Source organism: Procambarus clarkii, chromosome 49 (genome assembly GCF_040958095.1).
Source record: "Procambarus clarkii isolate CNS0578487 chromosome 49, FALCON_Pclarkii_2.0, whole genome shotgun sequence".
NCBI lineage: Eukaryota > Metazoa > Arthropoda > Malacostraca > Decapoda > Cambaridae > Procambarus > Procambarus clarkii.
In genome coordinates this window covers 15,474,863-15,502,338 of record NC_091198.1, presented here as the reverse complement: position 1 = coordinate 15,502,338, position 27,476 = coordinate 15,474,863, and the positions used below count along the sequence as shown (strand labels likewise).

Below are 27,476 nucleotides of genomic sequence, written 5' to 3'. Positions count from 1 at the left end.
CCTATAATGCATATAAATATTAATTTACACATTCCTGGCGCTATACGCTAGGAATTTCAATATAGCGTTCAAATAATTTTAGGCAGAGAGTCTCTGGGTCGGTTGGACGCTACGGGGTCATCGACTACGACCCGGTCAGTCAAGAAGCAGCCGCGGCGTGCGGTGTGTCGCTCCCGTGTAGGTAAGACTGATAATTTTTTTTTCAAATATATATGAGTAGTTGGGAGGTACGTATACATATATAGTCTACCTCCACCTACAATGCTTAATGCATTATACATTTGTTCGCTATTATAACATTGAGTTTTGTAATGTCTCGAGGGTCATTGTTTCCGTATTTTTTTTTTCATCCGGGTTCTGTAGTATTCAAATGTTTGTATTCCACTAATGCTAAACAGTTTGTCCTCTCTCGGATATTGTGGAAGATTTTGAGGATCATGATTTGCCAACATTATATGGGTAGGATATTATGTAGAATACACTTCCCCATTGTTAAACTACCCCGTCGTCAGGCTAGGCTCGTTAACGCGGCAGTTGACGACCTCCTCCCACCTCCCAAGACGCATTTATTATCGACTTTCATGTACTGTGTATTAAAAATAGTTTTTATCGTGTATAAATTTTATATTCTATAATTAGGCGTAAAGTAGGTTCGGTATTTAGGTTCTGTTGGCAAATATTTTCACTTGAAGTATGTGGAGGGTGAAGCATTTACAGTTGCCTGTCCTCAGGCCAGGCTCGCCTACGCCGCCGCCCGACTCAAACCCGCATTCGTCAATTTTATCGCTGTGTATTCAGAATTATTCTCGCATATATGGTAATATTATTTCGTCAAGTTAATAGTTAACAACTAAGTTTAGTGACAAGCGACAGGCTAGTGTACAAATACTGCTATAGTTTAGTTCATTTATTATGCACCCCATACCCATCTCGTGGGTGGTACAGGAAAGGGTTACAGAGGCACATAATGGGCTCAGGGATTGAACCCCACAATTCATTAAGCTAAGAAAGTTACAATCTTGATACACAGTTTACATTTGATCAGGTCTACATCAGCAGATAATGAGAATTCCCAGAGATACTTGTAACAGTCTAAGCCGAGCAGTAGTAACATCTAGAAGTCTGCTGATATTATTGGATGATCCATAGATGTGTGGCTCCTCTTGCATGATAGTATGATACTGCAATAGATGAACAACTTCCCAACAGGAAGGAGCGGGGACACCCCTCCGGGAACTGAATTTACCTGAGGGCCACTAACACTGGTGGCCTCGATGAGGGCAGTAAGCCGGCGGCTTGTCAGAGGTCCCCCCCATTTGTCCTGATGATCTTTTCCAGCTGTATTTTAAAACCCAGCAGAGGTTTGGCGTTTACTGCTTCGGCGGGTAGGCGGTTCCACTGGTTTACAACCCTGTGAGTGAAAAAGCATTCTGGCTTGTTGAGTGTGAACCCGTTGCTCCTTGCTTGTGTAACATCTTACCCTTTGAAGACATTGTCCTGATCGACATTCTCCAAATTTAGTATTTTAAAGGTTTCTATGAAGTCCGCCCTGTCATGCCTGGTTTGTGGTGTTAGCCCTGTGGCCCTCAACCGTTCCTGATACAACAGATGACTAAGCTCTGGTATGATTTTTGTCGTAAGACAAAGCTCTATAGCTCTGGTAAGACATGACTCCAGAGCAGCTGTGTCTTTCTGAAGATGAGGTCTCCATGCCTGGATGCAATAATTCATGTGGGGGCGCACCAGCTACAGTCTAAGTAGACCTAGGCGTGCGGTTACACAACTGGTCAGGGTCCGGTTACACAACTGGTCGGGCTCCGGGGGTGTCACTTGGGTTGTGCATGGTTGGGCTTCAGTTCATGCACGGTTGTGATCCAGAGGTTGTTTGGTTCGTTCATGCTAGGCTTGCGGTTACACAACTGGTCGGGGTCCGGTTACACAACTGGTGGGACTCAGGTTACACAACTGGTCGGGCTCCGGTTAATAACTGGTCGGGCTCCGGTTAAATAACTGGTCGGGCTCCGGTTAATTAACTGGTCGGGCTCCGGGGGTGTCACTTGGGGCTTTGGGTTGTGCATGGTCGGGCTTCGGTTCGTGCATGGTTGTGATCCAGAGATTGTTTGGTTCGGTCATGCTAGGCTTGCGGTTACACAACTGGTCGGGGTCCGGTTACACAACTGGTCGGGCTCCGGGGGTGTCACTTGGGCTTTGGGTTGTGCATGGTCGGGCTTTCGTTTGTGCATGGTTGTGATCCAGAGGTTGTTTGGTTCGGTCATGCTAGGCTTGCGGTTACACAACTGGTCGGGGTCCGGTTACACAACTGGTCGAGCTTCGGTTACACAACTGGTCGGGCTCCGGTTAAATAACTGGTCGGGCTCCGGTTACACAACTGGTCGGGCTCCGGTTACTTAACTGGTCGGGCTCCGGGGGTGTCACTCCAGCTTTGGGTTGTGCATGGTCGGGCTTCGATTCGTGCATGGTTGTGCTTCAGCGGTTGTTTGTGTACTAGTGCTCCAGGTTTGTTTGCTAAGGCTCTATGTTTATAAGTTTGCTAGAAATCCGTGTTTCTTTTTTCGTATATAGTTCAATTGTTTGCTATGGCTCAAGAGTTGGTTTCTAGGGCTAGTGGAGGGTTTTAGGTAGGGCTAAGGAGATTTTTGTTTGGTCGAGCTAGGAATGGAGTTTGGTTGTGCTGTGGGACTGTTTAGCTTTGTGGGGGTTGGATGAGATGTATACTTGCTAGGCTTACGGTTACACAACTGGTCGGGCTCCGGTTACATAACTGGTCGGGCTCCAGGGGTCTCACACTTGGGCTTCGGGTTGTACATGGTCAGACTTTGGTTCATGCATGGTTGTGATTCAGAGATTGTTTGGTTCGTTCATACTAGGCTTGCGGTTACACACCTGGTCGGGGTCCGGTTACACAACTGGTGGGACTCAGGTTACACAACTGGTCGGGCTCCGGTTAAATAACTGGTCGGGCTCCGGGGGTGTCACTTGGGCTTTGGGTTGTGCATGGTCGGGCTTCCGTTTGTGCATGGTTGTGATCCAGAGGTTGTTTGGTTCAGTCATGCTAGGCTTGCGGTTACACAACTGGTCGGGGTCCGGTTACACAACTGGTCGAGCTTCAGTTACACAACTGGTCGGGCTCCGGTTAATAACTGTTCGGGCTCCGGTTAAATAACTGGTCGGGCTCCGGTTAATTAACTGGTCGGGCTCCGGGGGTGTCACTTGGGGCTTTGGGTTGTGCATGGTCGGGCTTCGGTTCATGCATGGTTGTGATCCAGAGATTGTTTGGTTCGGTCATGCTAGGCTTGCGGTTACACAACTGGTCGGGGTCCGGTTACACAACTGGTCGGGCTCCGGGGGTGTCACTTGGGCTTTGGGTTGTGCATGGTTGGGCTTTCGTTTGTGCATGGTTGTGATCCAGAGGTTGTTTGGTTCGGTCATGCTAGGCTTGCGGTTACACAACTGGTCGGGGTCCAGTTACACAACTGGTAGAGCTTCGGTTACACAACTGGTCGGGCTCCGGTTAAATAACTGGTCGGGCTCCGGTTACACAACTGGTCGGGCTCCGGTTACTTAACTGGTCGGGCTCCGGGGGTGTCACTCCAGCTTTGGGTTGTGCATGGTCAGGCTTCGATTCGTGCATGGTTGTGCTTCAGCGGTTGTTTGTGTACTAGTGCTCCAGGTTTGTTTGCTAAGGCTCTATGTTTATAAGTTTGCTAGAAATCCATGTTTCTTTTTTCGTATATAGTTCAATTGTTTGCTATGGCTCAAGAGTTGGTTTCTAGGGCTAGTGGAGGGTTTTAGGTAGGGCTAAGGAGATTTTTGTTTGGTCGAGCTAGGAATGGAGTTTGGTTGTGCTGTGGGACTGTTTAGCTTTGTGGGGGTTGGATGAGATGTATACTTGCTAGGCTTACGGTTACACAACTGGTCGGAGTCCGGTTACACAACTGGTCGGACTCCGGTTACATAACTGGTCGGGCTCCAGGGGTCTCACACTTGGGCTTCGGGTTGTACATGGTCAGGCTTTGGTTCATGCATGGTTGCGATTCAGAGGTTGTTTGGTTCGTTCATACTAGGCTTGCGGTTACACACCTGGTCGGGGTCCGGTTACACAACTGGTGGGACTTAGGTTACACAACTGGTCGGGCTCTGGTTAAATAACTGGTCGGGCTCCGGGGATGTCACTTGGGCTTTGGGTTGTGCATGGTCGGGCTTCCGTTTGTGCATTGTCGGGCTTCCGTTTGTGCATGGTTGTGATCCAGAGGTTGTTTGGTTCGGTCATGCTAGGCTTGCGGTTACACAACTGGTCGGGGTCCGGTTGCACAACTGGTCGAGCTTCGGTTACACAACTGGTCGGGCTCCGGTTAAATAACTGGTCGGGCTCCGGTTACACAACTGGTCGGGCTCCGGTTAATTAACTGGTCGGGCTCCGGGGGTGTCACTCCAGCTTTGGGTTGTGCATGGTCGGGCTTCCGTTTGTGCATGGTTGTGATCCAAAGGTTGTTTGGTTCGTTCATGCTAGGCTTGCGGTTAGACAACTGGTCAGGCTCCGATTTCACAACTTGTCGGGTTCCGATTACATAACACCAGGGGTGTGACTTGTTGGGCTCTGGGTTGTACATGGTTGTGATCCGGTTCGTACATGGTTGTGCTCCAGTGGTTGTTTGTGTACTAGTGCTCCAGGTTTGTTTGCAAGGGCTCTATGTTTACATGTTTGCTAGAAATTCGAGTTTCTTTTTTTGTATAAAGTTCAATTGTTTGATATGGTTCCATAGTTGGTGTCTAGGGCAAGTGGAGGGTTTTAGGTAGCGCTAAGAAGATTTTTGTTTGGTCGACCTAGGAATGGAGTTTGGTTGTGCTTTGGGAGTCTTTAGCTTGGTGGGGGTTGAATGAGATGTATACTTGCTAGGCTTACGGTTGCACAACTGGTCGGGGTCTGGTTACACAACTGGTCAAGCTTCGGTTACACAACTGGTCGGGCTCCGGTTAAATAACTGGTCGGGCTCCGGTTAAATAACTGGTCGGGCTCCGGTTAATTAACTGGTCGGGCTCCGGGGGTGTTACTTCGGCTTTGGGTTGTGCATGGTCAGGCTTCGGTTCGTGCATGGTTGTGCTTCAGCGGTTGTTTGTGTACTAGTGCTCCAGGTTTGTTTGCTAAGGCTCTATGTTCATATGTTTGCTAGAAATCCGTGTTTCTTTTTTGGTATATAGTTCAATTGTTTGCTATGGGTCAATAGTTGGTGTTTAGGGCAAGTGGAGGGTTTTAGGTAGGACTAATGATTTTTTTGTTTGGTCGAGCTAGGAATGGAGTTTGGTTGTGCTCTGGGACTGTTTAGCTTTGTGGGGGTTGGATGAGATGTAACCTTGCTAGGCTTACGGTTGCACAACTGGTCAGGGTCTGGTTACACAACTGGTCGAGCTTCGGCTACACAACTAGTTGGGCTCCGGTTACAAAATGTATACACATACTAAAAGAATAATGGTGGTAGGAGAAGAAAATATCAAAGTGTTCAGTGAGGATCCACAAGGTCTTCTCTGGGTACTGTTTATTTTCTTCTCCGAGGCTATGGGTCCCTACACTTGCACCAGAGGTGGTACCCCTTTTAGGTTAATATATATATATATATATATATATATATATATATATATATATATATATATATATATATATATATATATATATGTCGTACCTAGTAGCCAGAACGCACTTTTTGGCCTACTATGCATGACCCAATTTGCCTAATAAGCCAAGTTTTCCTGAAATAATATATTTTCTCTAATTTTTTTCTTATGAAATGATAAAGCTACCCATTTCATTATGTATGAGGTCAATTTTTTTTATTGGAGTTAAAATTAACGTAGATATATGACCGAACCTAACCAACCCTACCTAACCTAACCTAACCTATCTTTATAGGTTAGGTTATGTTAGGTGGCCGAAAAAGTTAGGTTAGGTTAGGTAGGTTAGGTAGTCGAAAAAACATTATTTCATGAAAACTTGGCTTATTAGGCAAATCGGGCCTTGCATAGTAGGCTGGGAAGTGCGTTCTGGCTACTAGGTACGACATATATATATATATATATATATATATATATATATATATATATATATATATATATATATATATATATATATATATATATATATATATATATATATATATATATATGTGTGTGTGTGTGTGCAGAAATAATAATAATAAAACAATTAACATCGTGTAGTGTACTCTATATATCAAAATATATTACTTTGAAACCCGTTTCAGGTGTTGATGGGACTCGGCAGCCCACTGCGCCACGGAGACCCTGGTGAGGTTTGTCAACAAGAGCTCAGGTCTGCGGGTCTGGCATCGGCTGCTGCAAGGTTGACCTCCAACTTTTAGTTACATTTCCGTGTCGCTGAATATAGTGATTTATGATGCAGTTCACCGAGGACTTCGCCCATAAGGTCAGCTTGCTTAGGGTGCATTTTGAAGGCGTTAGGAGACCGGTGTGGCAATAAAATGCTATGTTTATTAGTGGGGTTTTAGGCATAGTGCCCAAAATTATGCGTCTTTGCAATATTTGCAATAAGTATTGCAAGTGGGTTTGCATGAATGTAAAAAACTAAGTCTTATGTAATCTCACTAACCTATTGTACCTTCTTGTGAATCCAAATTATTATTACTGTAAAGTATATAGCTCTAGAAATCCGACGTTCTGTTGGTAACTCATTTTTTATGTATGTAGTTTTTTCTGAATATAAATTATTAATTAGTGTTGGTATGTTGTATGTGGTTGCTTGATAGTGCAGTGATAATGCTGCTTTACGTGGATAAGCACATATTAGTTCGTCGATAAGATTTCAAGCTAACATTTATGGGGTCACCATAGCCCATGCTACATGGACACGTCGTTCTGAGGAGCTGAATCTAAAACAACAATACTGTATCATTGTAAGTTGCCCTGTGCAGTGCTAGTGGCTTTGCAAGACTGTAAGAACACCTATGTTATGTACTCTCACAAACCCAATCTACCTTCTTGTATATAAATAAATAAAGCTACTATAAAGTAGCATGTTATGAAAATAATTTTGTTTAGAGTGCTGATTTGAGGTATGATAAAGTCGTACACAAGCGTTTTCGCAAAGTTCATTTTCTGATTGTCGAAACTGTATATGTATTGTTAGGTAGTGATGTTCAAAACACAGCTTAGGTTAGCTATGTTTGCTTGGTTGAGTTAGGTAACGTTGGGTTTTAAAATCAGTTGGCGAACCATCTTGTGGGCAAGAGAGACTTATATCTGCTGAATTACAAAACATTTATTTATATTATTTTATTTATTTATATATACAATTAGGTACATTGGGTTTGTGAGAGTACATAACATTTGTATTTTTTCATTCTTGCAAAGCTATTAACACGCATAGCGTTTTAGGCAGGCATCAATTGTCACCGAGTGATGCACTGCAGATACATTTCCGTGTCGGAAATGTATCTGCAGTGTTAGATTTAGGCCTAGCTCATTGTTAAAAAAAAAGTGATGGTCTTCCATAGACAGTTTCAGGTCTAGGCATCCCATTACCCTCTTGCTCCAAACAAAAATAACTACGGTATTATACACTAGGAGGCCTGGTCAAGGACCGGGCTGCGGGGACGCTAAGCCCCAAAATCATCTCAAGGTAACCTTGTGCTAGCCTTTATCTAGCCTAACCAGCATAATATATCACATCCATATAGTCTAGTGAAACTTGGCCTAATGGCTTGGATGAGTGGCAAAGAACAGCTAAACCTTATACTACATTTTCTGAAAAGTTGTGTGCTTAACTCGAGCAAGGTGCAGTAATTTGTGTAATTTTTGGGCTGCCCGAAATGCTGCGCATACTAGTGGTTTTACAAGATTGTAAATACTATTTATTTATATACAAGAAGGTACATTGGGTTTGTGAGAATACATATATTCTCACAAACCCAATGTACCTTCTTGTATATAAATAAATAAATAAATAAATATATACAGAGGCACTTAATACAGAGTAATTTGTGTACAGAGGTCATTTTGTTGGTACAGAGTAAAAAAAAAGTTCTACCACTTTTTACAAAGTATTTTGTAATTTTCTTTATATGAGCACGCTATACAGTATGCTTTAAATTCTTAATATATAGTAAGTATCTCATGGTTAGACTGTTTTAAAATCTGTTTGAAAACCATGTTCTGTACAAAGTGGATTTTGTAAAGCCACTGATCACTGGACAGTTTAAGAAAATTTTGTTCTTAAAATGTCAACTAAAAAATAGCTAAAAAATAGTTATGGTTTTCCATTGTCTGGGATAGAATGTTGTTAAGTTTTTAAGGTCCCCTTGGGCCATTTACTGACCCTTCCCAGGATGCAATCCATGATAGTTGCCTAATTCCCAGATGTGTAGAGTCAAATTGCATACAAGTGTTTTGACAAAGTTCATTTTCTAAATATAAAAATCATGTATTACATTAGGAGGGGATGAGTTAGTCTAGGTTGAGATGGGTTGGTTAGGTTGAGTTGGAGTAAGTAGGTTGAGTTGGGATGGGTTGGGTTAGGTAAGTTTTAAGATCCGTTGGTAAATCGTCTCGGGTACAAAGGTGCATATAAAAAGACATTCTATAAAATGACACCGGAATGGGCAACTATATGTGCAATGCCCACAGAGATATTAACCAAAAACTGTGAAGTCCAGAGTTTCATTTCAAAGCCAAGTCTCCAGACACCTCGGCACTGGTTTCCAGGTACAGCATATATTTAGATTTAGAGAATTTAGAAAACACTTAGAGAATAGCAGACCTGGAGAAGAACTCCCAGAACCCTCTCCAGGTATGCTCCAGGTAGGTTCCTGCATGCAGGTAGGTTTGCCTTGAAGGTGTCTGGAGACACCTTCAAGGCTAAGTATCAAACACCAGGTATCCCAGTGTTTGATGCCTCGTTTCTTAGAATCCACTGAGCATTAATATCTGATATTAGGGTGCATTGTGTCGGTACTCTTTAATGGCATTTTTGCATTGTTTGGGGGATTTTTAAACCATCCTAGCCTATAGTTACAACTTTTCATTATGGAAACTACATTATTAAATCACATCTTTGCAAGACCTTTGTGCTGTTAACCACTGTACTGCACCTGGTTTCGGCAAAAACTTCATAGTGCAATTGTTAAGGGCATATTTTTTTCTCTCTCTAAGTGTTCAGATAAAGTTAATGTCAAAATGTTTCCGAACTCAACCATTTTCATTTCAAAACAGTGATGATAACATTTAAAAACATTAAAATATAGCCTAATTAAAAAAAAAAAGCATAACACTCATAACGCCTCAAGGTGCTTTGCGCAGCACGGTGATTAATACATCTAATACTGTACATTATATCTAAAATATAACTCATTAATCAGTATACAGTATGTGGAACCACTTAGACTGAGCGGTAGAGCGATGGTCTCGTTTCATGCAGATCAGCGTTCAATCCTCAACCAACCAAGTGGTTTGGCACCATTCCTTTCCCTTCGTCTCATCCCAAATTCTTTTCCTGATCTCTTCCAGGTGCTATGTACTATAGTTCTTGGCACTTTCTCCTGATAATTCCCCCTCATTCATCAATACAGTTTCCCTTTTTTGCCACCCTTCCCAGTACAGTACTGAACTGTCACTAAACTAATGTTACATACAGTAGTAAGTACCAAAATTGCCTGCCTACATGTTAGCTATAATATGTTTAATTGTTTTAAAAGTTGTAATTCTTTCATTGTGTCAGGACAGGAAGCCTGAGTGTATTCATACACATCAGGCTTTTATCGAAGTTCTCTAACCTCCCCAGGCTGAATCCCACACAGGATGCAACCCTACAACAAGCTGACTAACATCTGAGTACCTACTAACTGCTAGGATGGACAGAGGCATTAGGTAAAAGGAAATGTACCAACCATTTCTGTCCCGCCCAGGATTTGAATCCGGAATTCTCGATTGTGCGTTGAGAACAAACCCGACTGTACTACTGGGACCCGATATATACTTTACTTCTGTATACAGTACTTCAACTATTGTACTGTACTTTGTTAGCATTAAGACTTGACCATGATACTCGGGTGTTTGAAAGTTTACTCTAATGTATGATTTTTATTATAAGTTACCTGTTGTATTTTCTTGCATATAAGTACAATGAATGATGATTTTCTGTTTTAAATTATTTCTGATTTTATTTTGTTTTCCTTTCAGCATGATTCATGTTTCCACTGCAGTGGCTTTTATGGACCAAACTTTGGACAGCCATTGTGTACCACCTGTCATGCGTTTCTCTACCCAGATGATCCTTCAAAGCTACCTAGTGTTGGTCCATACCAAGAGGTAAGAATTATGGTCTGCATAACTATGCAGACTAGGGGCCAGATTCACAAAGCAGTTATGCAAGTACAGTACAGTACTTACAAACGTGTACATCTTTCCTCAAATTTTGACAGCTTTGGTTACATTTATTAAACAGTTTACAAGCATAAAACCTTCCCAATGAACTGTTGTTATAAACAGTCTTCTGGTGTTTCAGAGCTCATTAACTGTTTAATAATTGTAAACGAAACCACTAAAGATTGAGAAAAGATGTACAGGTTTGTAAGTGCTTGCATAACTGCTTCATGAATCTGGTCCCAGCTTGGCTTTGAATGGAAAAATGTGTAATGCTATGATAGTTTATACCTTGTAAATAGGTATCTATCTCCATTAGGGATACCCTGGGATTTTCACAAGATTATTATTTTCTGGGAGGGCTCTTGCAAGTCATTAAAAGACTACCACAGGTCAGACTAAAATCCTTATGGCCGGCTCAGCTGTGGTTTCCGGCACTTTGCACTCGTCCAAACCAGCATGTTTTTCCATGGCTCCTCTTCTTTCAACAAATATTTTATGTAATGTTCCTTAATGGCTTAAAACTCCTTCGATCTTAATGTCTGGAGTTTATAACTCTTAGTCAGTTGCCATTTGTATGGTGTGCAGATGTCTGCTCTCTTGGTGACCCAACTATATCTTTCGTCTAAGCAACAGTAGGAAGTTTTTTGTGGTTTTCCTTTTTATCTTTTCCTGTCTATGTCAATTGTCTTCGGTTTTAGTTCTGATGGAACTATCCTCTTTGTCCGGGTTGCTCATTAATCAGCATCTCGTGCTAAATACTGTCACCTCATATCGTTAAGTGCTTTGTTCAGTGCCTGTTCATTTTTTCGTCACCTCCGGCATGCTATTTCTCATCCTGAATTTTTTGGTTGCTGGATTAGGTTTTGGTGAATCTTTCTTCTTGATTCTTGGTCACCCCTTCATTCTGGGGGACTCTTTATAAGGCTCTGTTTTTGTTGGTTCTTATTTCCAGTTGTAAGATCAGGGAGCTTCATGCCTGGTGGGTGTTTTAGGAGGGATCCCTTGGTCACTGATGCTTGGTTTGTTTGTCCAGATGTGCATCATTTGTTTTGTTTGTTACACCTGTCGATCATTATTTGCATGCCACTCGTGATGTTCTAGGGGATGTGGTGTTTGTTGATCTGGTGTCCATGATCCCTTGTTCAAAGGCCTGTTTGTTTTGGATCAACCTCAGTGTCAAGTTAGGTTAGCCTGTTATCTACCCTAGCCATGGTAGATGATCCTTGAATACTGGGTCAAGCCTGGCCCCGAGCCAGGCTTGGAGTAGAAGAAATCCCAAAACCCCATCCAGGTACCCTCAGGCCCATGATGTGCAAAAGTTTCCAGTTTTGTCTACTGTTTTTGCAAACATGTCTTCAGTTAATGTCTCTGGCAATCTAACAATGTTTTGGTGTCTCGTTAACTTGTTAATGTATTGGGCATTACCACCAAGCTTATGTGGTGTTAGGGTGAGTTACCTAGCACTGGTTCTCCTTCCTTTGGGGTTATTGGCTTCTACCCTCCTCTGCCCCTGGTGAATTCCCCTTTGTGTTCTATTCTCTGTGGTGAGATGGCAACAGGAGCCCACCAATGGAGCCCTCTCAGAAAACCAGCAGAGAATGTAATAAAATGCCTCTTCCTGGTGGGTCCTTGGTGGCTCTCTGCCATACCTTCCACTTTTAGGTGTGTTGTCTGCCTTTGGTTAGCTCATGACTTATATAGCTACACTGGCTAAGCTGGGTGCTCTGTACTGGGTGGTGGGCAGCTGTGAACGAGAGGGTGAATGACCTAACTGATAGGTGGCTCATTGTCTGAGTTGTTTAAATTTGCCTAGCAGTTGTCTTGTTTGGTTTGGCTCTGCCTTTCTGGTGGCTTGTTTCTCGGTTAAGGTCATCATGGATCCCTTTCTTTCTGCACCTCTTCTGACATGCCTCTGGTCCCTGCTACACTTATAATGACATACAAGGGCCTGGTATGATTTGAATTAGGTGGAGCTAACCACCCTGGAAACACAACCCGAAACTGTGTCTGTTTTCCGCTTGTTACAACTTGTAATATAGTTGTTACATCTTGGCTTAACGTGTTTATGACGTATTAGAACGTTGTTACAACTTGCTACGTTGATTGTTATAACTGGTTAGGAAGTGTTAAAACTTGTTCGAATGTTGTACCAACGTCGTAGTTTCAGTGTGTGTTTGGCGGGCAGGCAACTAGCAGCACGGAGCCTTTGAGGTCCCACTAAAATGAGGTGTTTCATTATTTAATGCTGATTATTTTCTCTTCATCACTTACTGCTTTTTTATTGGTTTTTATCATTATTATTTTTTTTATTTCCTGCTTCTCATTGTCATGTTTCCTCATGTGTATGCCAATTAAGGCATTTTTTTTTTTTTTTTTTAAGTCTTCTGACAAATTTTGTTTTTAATGTAGGGAATGAGAAGAATTTCTGTAAGTTAACAGAAACTGCTAGACAAAATTGGTCACTGGACTAATTACGGTGCAGTTTGTAGACATGCAAGTAAGTGTATTCTATGGTGTATAAAGTTGTTAATATGCCTCATTATCTCCATAGAAAACTGATGATGGTGATTCAGGGAATGAAGAACCACGTGAACCAGGAGATTATTACCAAACACAGGAGCAGATGCAGCAGTTGCCATCACAGCAGCAGCAAGAGCAATATTATCAGCAGCAGCATTATGATCTTCATATATTAGAACAGCAGCAAGTGCAGCATCAACAACAACAAGAAGGAAACACTAGCAACATCAGTGTGTTGGTCAACACCGAAACAGAAACTGACGACTTTGATTTTGTTGTTGATGGTGGTGGTGGTGGTGCTGCTGTTGATAGCATGGATGTTGGCAGCAGTGACTCGTTCTTAACATCTGCTGTAGAGTTATCGGGAGCAGGACCATCTACTGTAATACCTGGAGCTATAGCAGTGCAAGCATCTGGAAGTATGGGGAGCATTTGTGGTATCAATGGTTCTAGTACTAGCATGCTAGTGATGGGCGCAGCTGGAGGTATACCAGGACTAAATGGTGCAGGACGAGGGGGAGGAGCTTCAAGAGGCAGTGGCAATGGTGGTGGCAGTCTTCGAATGGGAGATACAAGAATTTCACTTGTTAGGAATCCTGAAGGAAGAACTGGGGCAATAAGAGAAACTCTTCAAGAACAAATAATCCAACTCACTTGCCCTCGACCTAGTGAAAATCTTGACCCGATGCTCATACATCGCATGCCTCCAGAAGGTCAGTGATAACATCTTTAAAACTGAAGATAAAACTACACACCAGAAGGTGAGGAGACGACGAAATTTCGACTTGATTATGGTTCGGGACGAACTGAAATGTCGTGTCCTCAACTTCTGGTGTGTGGTTTGGTCTTCATATCTTCAGCCACGTTATTGTGACTCTTCTGAATCTTTAAAAATGTATGTGCAGAAATACCGAGATGATAGACTATTTGTAGATTTTTTTTTTACTAGTAATCAGATCTTGGCAAGGGTGTCATCAAATCTAACGGATACACAGGGTTAGTACATATACAATACTGTAAAGAGGAAAATGGAGAGGTGAGGTCACTGAGTCAATTGTGGATTAGTATGGTGAAGTTAATGGCGAGAGACAAAAGGGGTAGTGTGTTGCAATATATATTTATGAAATATTAATTTAGCAGAAGGGGGTAGCAGTTTTGAATATTCCTTCATTCTGTTGATTTTTTTTTTATTATAGCTGCAGACTTTATGCACTGTCTCCTAATGTTGTTTTCTTTGATGATGATGCTTCTTCTCCCATCTTGGTTGGAGGTGTTGACACTGCAGGTTGAACAAAGGATTTTGTTGCATTTCAGGCAACTAAAGGATAGACTAAAGAGTTAAAAAAACTTCTGAAAAACACTTCTGAAAAATTTGCTTATGAAGAGTGACCTATCCAACTCTAAATATGCTACTGGCATACAAAAAACTACAAATAGTACTAGGAATTATTTGAATTTACTCCTTAAACAAATTGAAAAATGCTTCATTAATTTTACCATGATTTAATGTATGCTTCTTATGAAAATTCCAATTGATTGCCTATACTTGGAGGCAGAAATCTTTTCAACAAACCTGACATAACTAATTTTAAGTTATAATTTTTTTAGTGAAAATATGCTCTAGTAACTCGTTACCAGGACATAGTGGGTCTTGTAGTACAGTATACTGTAGTTAGCTTTGTTCTCGACTCATGATCAAGGATCCCAGGTTGGGACAGAAATGGCTGAGCAGATTTCATTTCACCTAATGCCACTGTTAACCTAGCAGTAAATAGGTACCTGGGAGTTAGACAAATGCTACAGGCAGCTTCCTGGGGATGTGTAACAAAAAGGAGGCCTGGTCGAGGACCGGGCCACGGGGACACTCGGCCCCAAAATCATCTCAAGATAACCATCATTCTTTCATAAACGAAATGGCACTTGAAAGTAAATTTTTAATGTACTGTACTGTACTTCCAATCTGCAAGCCCAAAGAGTCTACAGCACAGCATTCTTAAATGGTATATTCATTCCATCAGTTTGGGTGTTGGTGTTTGATTTCCTAGACGACATGACATTATGGTCTGTTGGACGAGTGTGTCGTCGTTGGCAGCAACTGGTTGATCGGTATGTGACGGATGATCAGTGGCAGAAGTACACACAGCGTAGATGGCCACTCTATGCACCCCTCTTTAAGAACGTTCCCTGGCAGATGGTCTACACTAAATTGTGAGTATTAATGGGAATATGAACTGAAATTCATATGATAAGCTTATTTACTGCCAAATACAATAGGAAATTGGAGGAATGTATGAATATGATTGGTTAAAAGCGTGCATTTCAAGTGATAAAGTGAAGGAAAAATAGAGAGAATAGCCGAAATGAATAATCTTTGAAACATGTATTGGTAGGAGAAGTAGACAAAGCATGGAATGAAAACTTTATCGAGAGATTGAGTAGAGTATTGAGATAATTTGGATGTGTTGAATGAATGAATGAGTGATGGTAGACTGGTGAAGTGTGTGTATTGAAGTAAATTTGAGGGCAGGAGAAGGAAAGGAAGGCTGAGTTTTGTCAGGGAAAATGTGTTGGTGAAAGGAACATACCGATAGAGATAGAGAACATCTCAAAAGACCAATTTAAGGCGTATTGCACAAATAATAGAAGTTCTGTCCAAAGAAACAAAAATAAATTACTTAAATGCTCTTCTATGGACAGAAACTAAATATTATTGCAGTAACCAAAATATGGGTAAATATTGAAAAGAGGGAACTATCAGCTGAATACTAAATACAGTAAAGGGATTTAAACTATTTCACATGGATAGACATATTAGACGAGGAAGGGGGAGAAGCTGTACATAATCCTGTATAAGCTATATACAACCACATGACGAGCTCGGTGCCAGAACAGATGAAATTTGTTAATCAAGGCGCCACTGTAGTTGAAACTGATGATCCCGCTGAGGCTTTTGGGCCTTTCTTTTCAGCCAACCACAAACTTTTGAAGCCTTTCCCTTGGACTCCATTTCTCTATCCTGGGCAGAAGGTATGGATACTGGTTGGCCTCCTTTGGTTCTGCTTAAGGTTGCATTGTGTTAGGTTGCGTTCTGTTCTTGTTCAGTTTTCCTGTTGTGGAACAGGCCCGGGGATCCGGTGTAGCTCTACGTTCTTCCTCTTCTCCTTTGTCACTACCAGCTTCTGTGTGGCAATGTTTGCTGGTGTCTGTAGCTTCCAATCACCCACTCCTGCCCCTACAGTTCCTTTTGTTGGGGCAGGGGGCATTTGGCTTCTGGCCCTGGCTACGGGTTTTTTTGTGTTCCTTTCTGGACTGTACATTTTTTTAGTGCCGTACATGTCTTGCATAGTTCACCTTCCTTCGAATGGGAAGTGCTTCTTTCTGCCCTGTTGGGGCTGGTGGTGCTGCTCCTGCGGGTTTTGGGGTCCCTGTTTTTCACTTCTCATTTCCCATTTCAGCTCATGGTGCTCGTTTCTTTGTTGGCCTCTGCCTGGGCCTTGGCTCTTAGGTTTTTCACTGCCCGTTTTGTCCTTGCTGTTTGCAGAGTTTGCGGTTTGGCAGTTTCTGTTTGGGGAGTTCTGTCCACTCGTTCAGCTCTCGGTAGCAATATTTTCACCAGAATAGGGGTTTGTTTTGGAGCGCCTACCTTTCTGGGTGCCTATCCCGGTCGATGGCAGACATAGAATGCTCCCAACCACAAGGGGGTTTCTATAGGCCATTGCTCCTCGTGCCTCTCTGAGGGGGCCAGGTTCTGGCTCGTGGTCCCCGGTAGGCAAGAACTCCTAGCACTTTGACTGATGCCAGAAAGTTATACATATCCATTCATCCTGGATAGCTCCAGGGAGCCTCCGGGACTCGCCCAGAAAATGGCGTTTCATTACATTCATCGATGTTTTTTTAGGTCCCTCTAAGATAAGAATACTGACCCTCCCAAGGAAGCAACCCCACAATGGTTGCATAATTCCTAGGTGCCTATTTACTACTAAATGAACAGAGGTATTAGGTGAAAAGAAACATGGCCACCATTTCTGTCCCTTCCATGAATTGAACCCAGTATTCCTGATTGAAAGTTATTATATTAATACCATTGGTACACAAATTGAGCAATAACATTATGACGGTAATGTAGTGGAACTGGATCTCGACAAATGAGGATGACTGCACTTTGAGGGTTAAGAGAGTGAATGATATTGGATAGGATAGGATGTCTGTATGTTTCGATAGGATAGGATGTCTGTATGTTTGAATAGGATAGGATGTCTGTATGTTTGAATAGGATAGGATGTCTGTATGTTTGAATAGGATAGGATGTCTGTATGTTTGAATAGGATAGGATGTCTGTATGTTTGAATAGGATATGTACCATATATTCTTTTCCTATATGCTTCCCCACCCCATGAGAGAGGGGTCAGGTAGTCATATCGATGACAAATATACACACCTCTATGTACTGTACTTCATGGAAGTGTTGCAATGTTCAGTCAAGATCACCCAGTCTGCATAAATGAATGAATTTTAATTAGTGCAAAATATATCTTGCCTTCAGAACAGAGAGTGCACCTTGCCACGTGTGTCTTCACCAGATGTCTCTGCTAACACCACCACACAACAGCGAAAACTCGTGGAGAAGAAATCGCCTACGAAATGAACTTCGAAGTAATTAATTTTTTCTATATTTTTGTATTATTTGTTATTATAATTTAATTCATATTGATATATGTAGTACAGTACAGTATTAAATCCTAGTAATGTAAAGGTAAACATTTGTATTGTGATTTGTTTTTGCAAGTGTGACTGGTGATGCATATAGTTTTTGATAAGCTTGATAAGCCACTTGAGCTTCTTTTTTCTGTGCCATACCTCTTGTTCACTTTCTTGGGCAAAATCTTGCTGATCCTCTTCATGTCATTGTGATGGTAAAGTGTGTTTTCAGACAGTCACATGTTTTGAATAAAATATAAATCAAGTGATCATTTATGTATAGTTTTTATTGCACACGTGAACGTAGTAAGACTACAAATTTTGTGGTTGAAAATGTTAGTGCAGGAATGTGTCTGGAGTCCTCGGATACATCATCAGAAGGCTTCAGATACTCAGGCCACCATGATTTGTTATTTGTTTTAAATATATACAACACTGCTTAGGTATTCGTTATCATCTTGTCTCATGTTTAGATGCAGAGTACATCAAACTTTTGATTTCTTTTAACACTGATACAGTATACAGTAAGGGTATATTTGATACCATGTATTATTATTGTCCATATGATCCAATTTTCTATTTTTTGGAAGGCATTTTTTTTCAGCAGCAAAGACGAAAAGTTTACTGTATAACTAATGGTTGTGGCTATTCAAAATGACACCCATCTTAGCCAGTGTACTTTTCACATATATGGCATCTCATAAAGTCAGCACAATCACATGCTCATAGCTGTAATTCCTATATGCACTTTTAATACAAATCATAAATTGCTGAAATAAGATCTTCACCTAGTGATAACTCAAGATAACCTCAAGATAAGTGACTGAAAGTCTCCCAGAATTGTTAGACTTTAACATTAAAATCAATTAATCAATTCGAGAACAATATTGACCACCATTACAGAGCACAAGCAAGTTGGATACAGGTTATTCATTTTTGCATAGCTTACCTAAACTGAACATTTTTTAAAGGAGCTGAGAATTTAAAATGGGGTAAAATATTAATGAATTAACAAGACAGGCTTTGATGGAAAAAAAATATTGATGATGAATTTATAATGCAGAATTTTCTCAGAGTAGTGTAGCTAAATTATGCCAGTGTTAATGTGTACAAGATTTGTATTTGTGTATTTATATGTGTACAGTTTATGATGCTTGATTTTTCTCTTGTTTGTAGCACTGCGGTCAGATCCACCTGAAGGCATTCAGGCATCTCCTCTCGATAAGATGTCCCTGCACTGGCAAGCTTCAATACGGGGTCCTGCAGGATCTCCTTATGAGGGCGGGACATTTTTCCTGTACATCCAGATACCCCACAGGTATGTTTCTGGGGGAAGTCCCCTGTGGCTCCCTGAACCTACTATAGTACTGTATACCGGTATAGTGCCAGACTTTAAGATGCCATCAGTCATGGAGTTCTTATTGACCTACCAGGGACCATGAACCAGAACCTGCCCCCCCCCCCCCCACCCTCAGAGAGGTGCAGGGTGTAGTAAGTAGCTCCATGCACAGACGGCGACGTGATGACGTCATGCTAGTTGGCAGTTTTCGTTTGGGGAGTTCTGTCCACTCGTTTGGCTTTCAGTAGCAATTTTCACCAGTTTAGGGGTTTGTTTTGGGATGCCAACCTTTCTGGATGACAAATCCGGTCGATGGCAGACATAGAATACTTCCAACCACACGTGGGGTTCTATAGGCTCACTCCTCGCACCTCTCTGAGGGGGCCAGGTTCTGGTCATGGTTCCCGGTAGGCAGAACTCCTTGCACTTCGACTGATGCCAGAAAGCTAAATACTGTAAATACACATCAGCCTGGATAGCTCCGGGGAGCCTCCGGGTCTCGCCCAGAAAATGGCATTTCATTACATTCAACGCTTTTTTTTTTTTTAATCTGGGCAGTTATTTGCAGTTATTTCAGTCTATTCTTTCAATTTTCTATTGTTAAAAATGCAACTGTTTTTCTTAACCAAAAAGGCATGAACCCAAGCAATCCATCCAACTTAGCAAGGACAATAAGTAAACTTACATTTCAAGGAAGGTGTCATAAATACAGTAGTTAAGAAACACTTTGGGCTGTATTCAAAATACAGTTGGGTAACACCAACTAAGGTCCAAAATTGTTTATATATATATTACATAATTTTTTTTATTTTCAAGAATTGATGACAGAATTTAGGATAAATTAAACCCAAACTCCTGTCATCCATTCTTCTCGAATCTGATACCGAGAAAAAAAAAAAAACACCAGCTAGTGTTGAAAACGTACTAGAAATTTTGAAGATTCTCTTCTTTCAACGTCAAAGCACCTAGATGTTTCGGTTGTTTATCAGTAAATATAACACTCGGTGGAATAAAGATGGAGATGCTGAAGTAAAACCAGCTTTCTACAGGCTAGTTGTGTTGTGATGGCTATGTAGGCTTACAGGCTGCAAGTAGCAATAGGCTGATGATCAGGCAGGCACTATAAAGGCTGAATCTCAGGGTAGACTACAAGAACAGAAGAGCTTAAAATCCTCCTCCAGTAAACTGCAAGTTTACTTGCGGCAGATGCAGTTTAATGCTTACAAATGTAAGGTTTTATGGCTAGGTAATGATGACAGAGTTACAAGATACGAGCTAGATGGTCTTGAGATTGCAAAAGGGATCTGGGAGATATGATTAGTAAGAATTTTAACCAAAAAATCAATGCTTATTGGTACATATTGGTAAACTACAAGTTTACCTGAGGTTGACCTCCACTGCATTACTGACAATAAGGTATTTCGTGTAATCTTGTCGTTTCAAACAAAATCCGATCCCATATTTTTCTTGTGGTCTGGGCACTGGTGGCCAAAGTGTCCCAGTGCCGAGTCTTGAGACCATCACTCAATCCATTTATCTTGTTGTTTGGTTTGTGGTTTGGAAATGTGTGATGCTCTATTTTGACTGCAGTCTAATCAGCTATTTTATTTTTCAGTTATCCTCTGTGTCCACCTATTGTTCGCTTTATCACCAAGATCTTCCATCCCAATATATCTCGGCATGGAGACATTGGAATTGACTCCATACAACATAACTGGTCTTTAGCATTAACTATCTCGAAGGTTCTCATTTCAATTCAATCTCTCCTCACTGACCCATATATTAAGGTGAGAGTTTTTCTGTTGTATGCTAATAAATAACTATTGTGTGATTTACATTTACATTTAGATAATTTATTCAAAATTCCTTATAAGCTGAATTTGCAGTAAGATTTAGTTGCTTTGAAAAGCAACTAAATCAACTAACTAAGCCCCCCCCCCCTGCCCTGTAATAAGGTATACCCGCCAAACGACAACGGTGCTACAATGTTCGATCAAGTTTTAACACCTTTTAACAACTGTAACAACCAATATAACAAGTTGTAATAATGTTCTAATATATCATAAAAATGTTATAACAAGATGTAACAACTTTATTGCAAGTTGTTGACCAAACCACACACTAGAAAGTGAAGGGACGACGACGTTTCAGTCCGTCCTGGACCATTCTCAAATCAATTGTCTAGAGAATGGTCCGGGACGGACCGAAACGTCGTCGTCGTCCCTTCGCTTTCTAGTGTGTGGTTTGGTCAACATATTTCAGCCACGTTATTGTGACTCCTCGTCTGTTTATTACAAGTTGTAACAAAGGAATCATAGAGACCGTTACGTTGTGTGTTTGCAGGGTAGAGGCAGTCCCCAACTTACAATTAGGATGCTTTCCAAAAATGGGCCATAAAATTTAGAAATTGGAAGCTAATGTTTGCTAATGATGGACCCACTGTATGCTTGAATGGTGAAGAGTGGAGATTATAGGGGTCCTGTAATGCAATGGTCGGGCTTGGTTGCTTCACAGCTGAAAGGTTCCGGGTTTAATTTCTGCAACAGGACAGAGGTGCTTGGGCAAGGTTTCTTTCACCTGATGCCTCTGTTCACCCAGCAGTAAACAGGTACCTGGGAGGCAACTGTTATGAGTTGCATCATGGGGGGGGAAAGGTCAGAAGTCGGCCAAGGGGGGACCTCGATAAGCCTAAGAGGCTTTTTGTCCCTGGCAGTGAGAAACCAATACCTGTACAGGTACCATATTTATGCATTGATAAGCTGCACTGTTTTTTTGTGTAAATAAAATTGCACAATTTGTGAAGCAAAGCTCATGAATAGTTTGCGAGCTCTCACATGATTTTTCACTAGTCACCACTGTCATCATCTCGCCAATATGTTAACATATTATAATATTAATTTTTCTATGATTCATGGTTTATTTCAAAATTAGTTAATATTTTATTGTCAAATTTAAGGGGGTTTGATTTGATTTGCTTAATTTTCTTTTGAGTTGTATTTAAATAAGTAAATAAAAAGTGTCGTTAATACATATAAAAATAAAAATACAAATTGTGCTGAAAGTGTGTTCAAATTGTGACAAACTTGGCACAATGAGACCCAGTTACTGAATGAATACTAGCACACAGTAGTATGGATGAGTTAAGTTACTCTGTCCTAAACTTGCTCTGCAGCTTAGAATTGAAGATGGATTTTATTTGTATAGATATGGTGTTCATTGCATTCAACGATATTATGTAATCAAACTTTAGAAATATCAGTTTTTGTTTTTTATTTTTATTTATACATATATACAAGAGTTCTTACATCCTTGTAAAGCCACTAGCACGCATAGTTTCAGGCAGGTCCTAAATCCAAACTTTTCCCCAGAATATGACCCACCAAATAATTTAACCAGGTACCCCTCCACTGCTGGGTGAACAGAACACATAACAATATATATATATAGCATCACAGATAATCTGTACTCGAGTGGTCATCCACAGCAGTATGTTGTTGTTGTTAAAGATTTAACTACTCAGGACGAAGTGTCCATGTAGCACGGGCTATGGTGAGCCCGTAAGTATACACAGCAGTAGCCCACTGCTCTATAAGACCAGGTGTATGAGGTGACGAGGTGCTGCTTAGGAGAAATGTTAGCAAGGAGTAGTGCATGTTTATCTGTGATGTTATACAGTGGAACCTTGAGTGACGAGCGGCTCCAGTTACGAGCATTTTGATTAACGAGCAAGCCACTCGCAGAACATTTGTCTCTACTAACGAGCTTTTTCCCCAATTAACAAGTGTTCCGCTGGTTCTCGGACACCTTTTGCGAGAGTTTTGTTGTTGTTTCACAAGACGAGTTTTCCACATGATTCTTGAGATGATTTCGGGGCTTTTTAGTGTCCCCGCAGCCCGGTCCTCAACCAGGCCTTCACCCCTAGGAGGCCTGGGGTGATGAGCTCGGTGCTGGAACAGATTAAACTCATTAATCAAGATGCCCCTGTATATTACTCTATGAGTGATGTCATGACATAATAGTGTGGTAAAGCTTTCCCGTAGGTGCCTAACCACTTGGGCTGGACGGTAGTGACAGTCTTGTATCATGCAGGGTCGGCGTTCAAGCCCCGACTGTCCAAGTTGTTGGGCACGATTCGTTTTCCCCGTTCCATCCCAAATCTTTATTCTGATCCCCTCCATGGGCTATATAGTTGTAATGGCTTGGTACTTTCTCCTGATAGTTCCCTTCCCCTTTCCCATAGATGGTGGTGTGGTGTTGAGAATAATATTATCACACTGCTGAGTAAACATGTAAGGTCATTTGTCCATGGATTTTTAGGCTCGCATGCAGTTGCTTATGTTTGGATCGACTGCTGTACTGCCCTGGTGCTAGGAGTAAATATTAGGCAGACTAAACCCAAGCCATCACGTGCCTCTGTGCCTTTGCATAGTGTGTAATTAAACAGCCTTTTGACCATTCTCTCTAACCATTCTATCCATTTGAACAATTGGGTTTCTGCAGTTTGGAGTGTGAAATTTAAATTGTTTAATACAGCAGCATCATGCATCAGGGCCACTTAGGATCATGTCATTAAAATCTGCCCTATAGTTAAATACATTTAGTATATTCTTACTTAATATTTTATTGTATATGGCAATAATTTATTGAGTAAATGAAATTTATTGAGGAATCATATAATAAAGAAAACATAATGTAGATTTTGTTTTCATTTAAAAGAATGAAGAAAATCACTTTGAGACAATGGAGTGACTTGATCCAGCATTCTGGTGAATCCCAGACTTGACCTTGACCGACTCAGCCACGATGGGCTAAAACTCAATCAACCTGGAACTCTACTGAATTCACTGGGAAACACCTACCTTTACCGACTACTACTGTAGCTCATTGTTTCCGAGTCGGTCAAGGCTGGTGTTCTGGGATTCACCAGACTGCTCGTTCAAGTCGTTACATCAAAAGGATTTTCATTGATACATCATGCCATTGTGATAAAAAAAAAGAATTTTTAAAATCTTGTACTAGGAAGGAAAGGCAAATTACAGTATTAAATGCTGTCGTGTAAGTAGTGCTGGACATTGATAGCTTCAAGAATCTTGACGAACCTCCGAGCACTCAAGTACATAGTCTTTGGCATTGAAGCCATACAGAAATCATGCACCAAAATAGTATTGACTGTTTGATATTTCAGGTGTGTATGGAACCTGAAATTGGACGACTGTATGAATCCGATAAAAAGCAATTTGAGTGTGTGGCAAGATCTTGGACTTGGACATATGCCATGCATGATGCCCTCATCCCCGAACCTGTGCCATCTTCCACTCTGAGCCATACGTTTATAACATGTGGCACTTCCTCTCAGGTGAGAAATATGTTCCTCTCTAAGAATTGCCTATATATACCTTTATTACCTATGATGAACATATTCAAATATCCTTTACAAATATATGCAATGATCTTGTCTAGTTCAAATTCAGTTATCACTCTCATTTCCAGGAATGCATCCTCAGTGTTTGGTGAACATGTATAAAATCAGATAAATACTGCATTGGAGGCTTTGTGGATGATTAATGCATGGAAGTTTTTGTAGACTATTGAAGTGTTGTTGTTGAAGATCAAGCCACCACAAGAGATGGCACGGGCATGAATAACCTGTAGGTGGAAGATTTATGGAGTGAATGGGATTTTTGGTCGTGTATTATCTTGAAGTGTCTCCGGGTCTCTGTTATTAAAGTATCCTTGAATTTACAGGTTAACCTGGACGATGCACCATCAGCAAGCGGAACAGGAGCAGATAATGACTCGATGATTTCATTTTTCCTGACGTGATACTTGAAGTAGACTTAATTTCTACCCAACCATTTTAAGAATATATATATCTCTCTTACATGGTAAGTTTTCGTAAGAAACATTATGTCTCTAACGCATATAATACATTTCAGTGTAAGATGGCCAGCTATAGGCGTATATTGATGAGAGAAATATATGTTTAGTTTTACTTGGTCATTCAAAAAATAATTATCGATGAATGCTGACAAATACTGTTCAAGTCAATAATTATTGATAATTTATTTGTTAAAATATATTTTTTTGGGAAAGAAGCTGAAGCCAAAAACTCACTTCAGTTTTATTTTCACAAAAATTATCCAGTAATACTGTATTTGAGACTGAAGAGTCCATGATATGTTACAGATGATGTGTGTTGAATCAACGGAGAGAGACATGGACACCTAAGTTGTGTAAATTGCAGAGTCGGTGCACTCTACAAGAGTTTTATTAATTCTAATATAGTACAATACTCGCAGCAAAATAGTGACAAAGACGACAAAGATAAAATGCAAAATTAAAAAAAAAAGGTTAAGAACAAAGTGAGGAACACTGAAATTAATGTTTACAAATTGTTATGTGGAGGAGCATTTTGTCAGTAGTAAATTATTAAAATTTCCCCAAAAAAATCATATTTGTAAGATAAGACATTAACAAAGTTGTCATAACTTGTTACATGTTTTGAGTGTTTTGTATGGAAGGAATGATGATCATTACCAGACAAGCTTAATTGCAATTTAAGTACCAGTCACAGTATATGGTTTGGCCATAAAGGTCGAGTAAGACTGGGGTGTTATGTTTTCAAGGTCATTTTTACTATGTATTCATTTCACTGTCATTACCGTCTTGGTTTCTTTTTTCGTGAGTGGAAAGGCATCAGTCAGGGGTGCAAAGTACAGGAATAACTCTGTGAAGAAGAGCTACAGATATTAAAAAAGAAAGTGGCTGTTTTTGCCCCCTTGTGAAAAGATGGGTTCCCTGTAATATAGGAGCTACGAAGCTGTATGGACCACATATGGATGGGCAATGGCAACCCCCTCTACCATTATTTGTACTATGTATAGTTCGTGTAGTATTGGAGATTATAGTATGACTGCATTAAAGTTGTATATTTAAACAATGAAAGTGGTTCACATTCTGGATGTATTGTTGGATACAGCAGATAAAGTTGTATCAATGTGAGCATAGCCAAAGAGGACTATCAGTGGGGAAAATAAGTCACCCCCTCTCCCCTCCACTTGCCTTGTGTATATTCTTTGATTTCATTAATTAGCATCCAGGGAGGATGAAAATCCACATAAATTATCAGCTGTAATGGGGTGGTGAAGTTGTGTTTTTTGGTAGTAATGAAGCGAGGTGCAGTCTGGGACTAACTTGGTCTATTTATTTTCGTTGTTCTCACTTTATTTTTAGTTCTTGTATGTACTGATGTGTTATGTATATTCCAATGTTATGTATTATTTATAGATAATGAATACAGATAAATACAGTGTGTGCATACATATATTATTCATACCAATATAGTAATTTAGGCTTATATGCATATAACTTAAAATTGACATGCAATTTCTGTATATGCAATGGATATGTGCAGATGTGTGCTATCACTGATTTGCTGCTGTTAAAAGTTCAATGGTTCCTAGATGATCAGTAAATGGTGATGTGCCAGACATGATCAGCATGTGTTTACTAAGGTCCCGGAAGGATACAGAAGGACTCCAATTGTTGACCAGACCACACACTAGAAAGTGAAGGGATGACGACGTTTTGGTCCGTCCTGGACCATTCTCAAGTCGTCGTCCCTTCGCTTTCTAGTGTGGTTTGGTCAGCATATTTCAGCCACGTTATTGTGACTCCTCGTCTTCGTACAGACTCCAATTGTTTTCAAAATATGGCATATGATTGACAGAAGTCTCTAGTGCCACTCAATCAGGGGGAACTTCTTTTGAATAAAATAGGGCACCTGAAATCGATTAAGGCGATTGCGGTATATGAGGCAATCGCTCTCAAATTATTGAAATCAGGCTTAAAATCGTTGCATGAATATTAACAAAAAGAATCTGATTCTTCAGATTATGAAGAAAAACTGTTTAGAGTTTTCACCTTTCATCAGACAAGTGTATTGCACAAAATTGTAACCATTTCATGGCTTTCCCATTGCCTTGAGTTCACTTACATCTATGCCCTTAAATGAATAATTAAAAATGTGTTCCAGCAATTATTGAAATGCAATATATCCCCAAAATAAGAGGGCATGATGGTACAAAAAAGTCTGTGGGAAATGCGAGTTGAACTTTACTTCACAAGTGTCTCATATCTGTTATACCTACCAGGGGAACCTATTTCAATGGAGTTTACACACTCGTCGCCATTCTTTCAAATTAGCCTTGACTCTCAACCCTTTGTTTTCAATGTAGCGGCATGATGGCTTGTGGCAACAATACACGCAGTCTCTTGTGTGAGGGTTGAGAGCTGGGGAGCTCCAGTGTTTTTTGAGATTCTGTGGGGGATAAACAAGGCATATCAGATTGAAAAAGTTAATAAACATGTATGAATATCTGCCAGACAGACAAGCCCAAAAAAGTTTGACTGTTTTTGTAGGAAATGGTGTAGGAGCACATGGTGATCAAACAAAAATGGCCACCAGCAAGAGGAAGGAGAAAATAGAAAAAATTCATTTTGATGGTCT

At 40.7% G+C, this 27,476-nt stretch overlaps 1 protein-coding gene across 1 annotated transcript; it reads left to right on the top strand.

The window, feature by feature from the left end:
• The first annotated feature begins 79 nt into the window (after positions 1-79).
• On the top strand, positions 80-26,283 carry morgue (modifier of rpr and grim, ubiquitously expressed). The gene is made up of 11 exons (XM_045750232.2): positions 80-181; positions 6,276-6,457; positions 10,225-10,353; positions 12,962-13,643; positions 14,949-15,138; positions 17,474-17,583; positions 18,805-18,946; positions 20,583-20,754; positions 24,153-24,323; positions 24,713-24,852; positions 25,154-26,283. The coding sequence occupies exons 2-10, from the start codon at positions 6,425-6,427 to the stop codon at positions 24,788-24,790; spliced, it is 1,707 nt and encodes a 568-aa protein (XP_045606188.1). The 5' UTR covers positions 80-181; positions 6,276-6,424; the 3' UTR covers positions 24,791-24,852; positions 25,154-26,283.
• Positions 26,284-27,476: the final 1,193 nt, after the last annotated feature.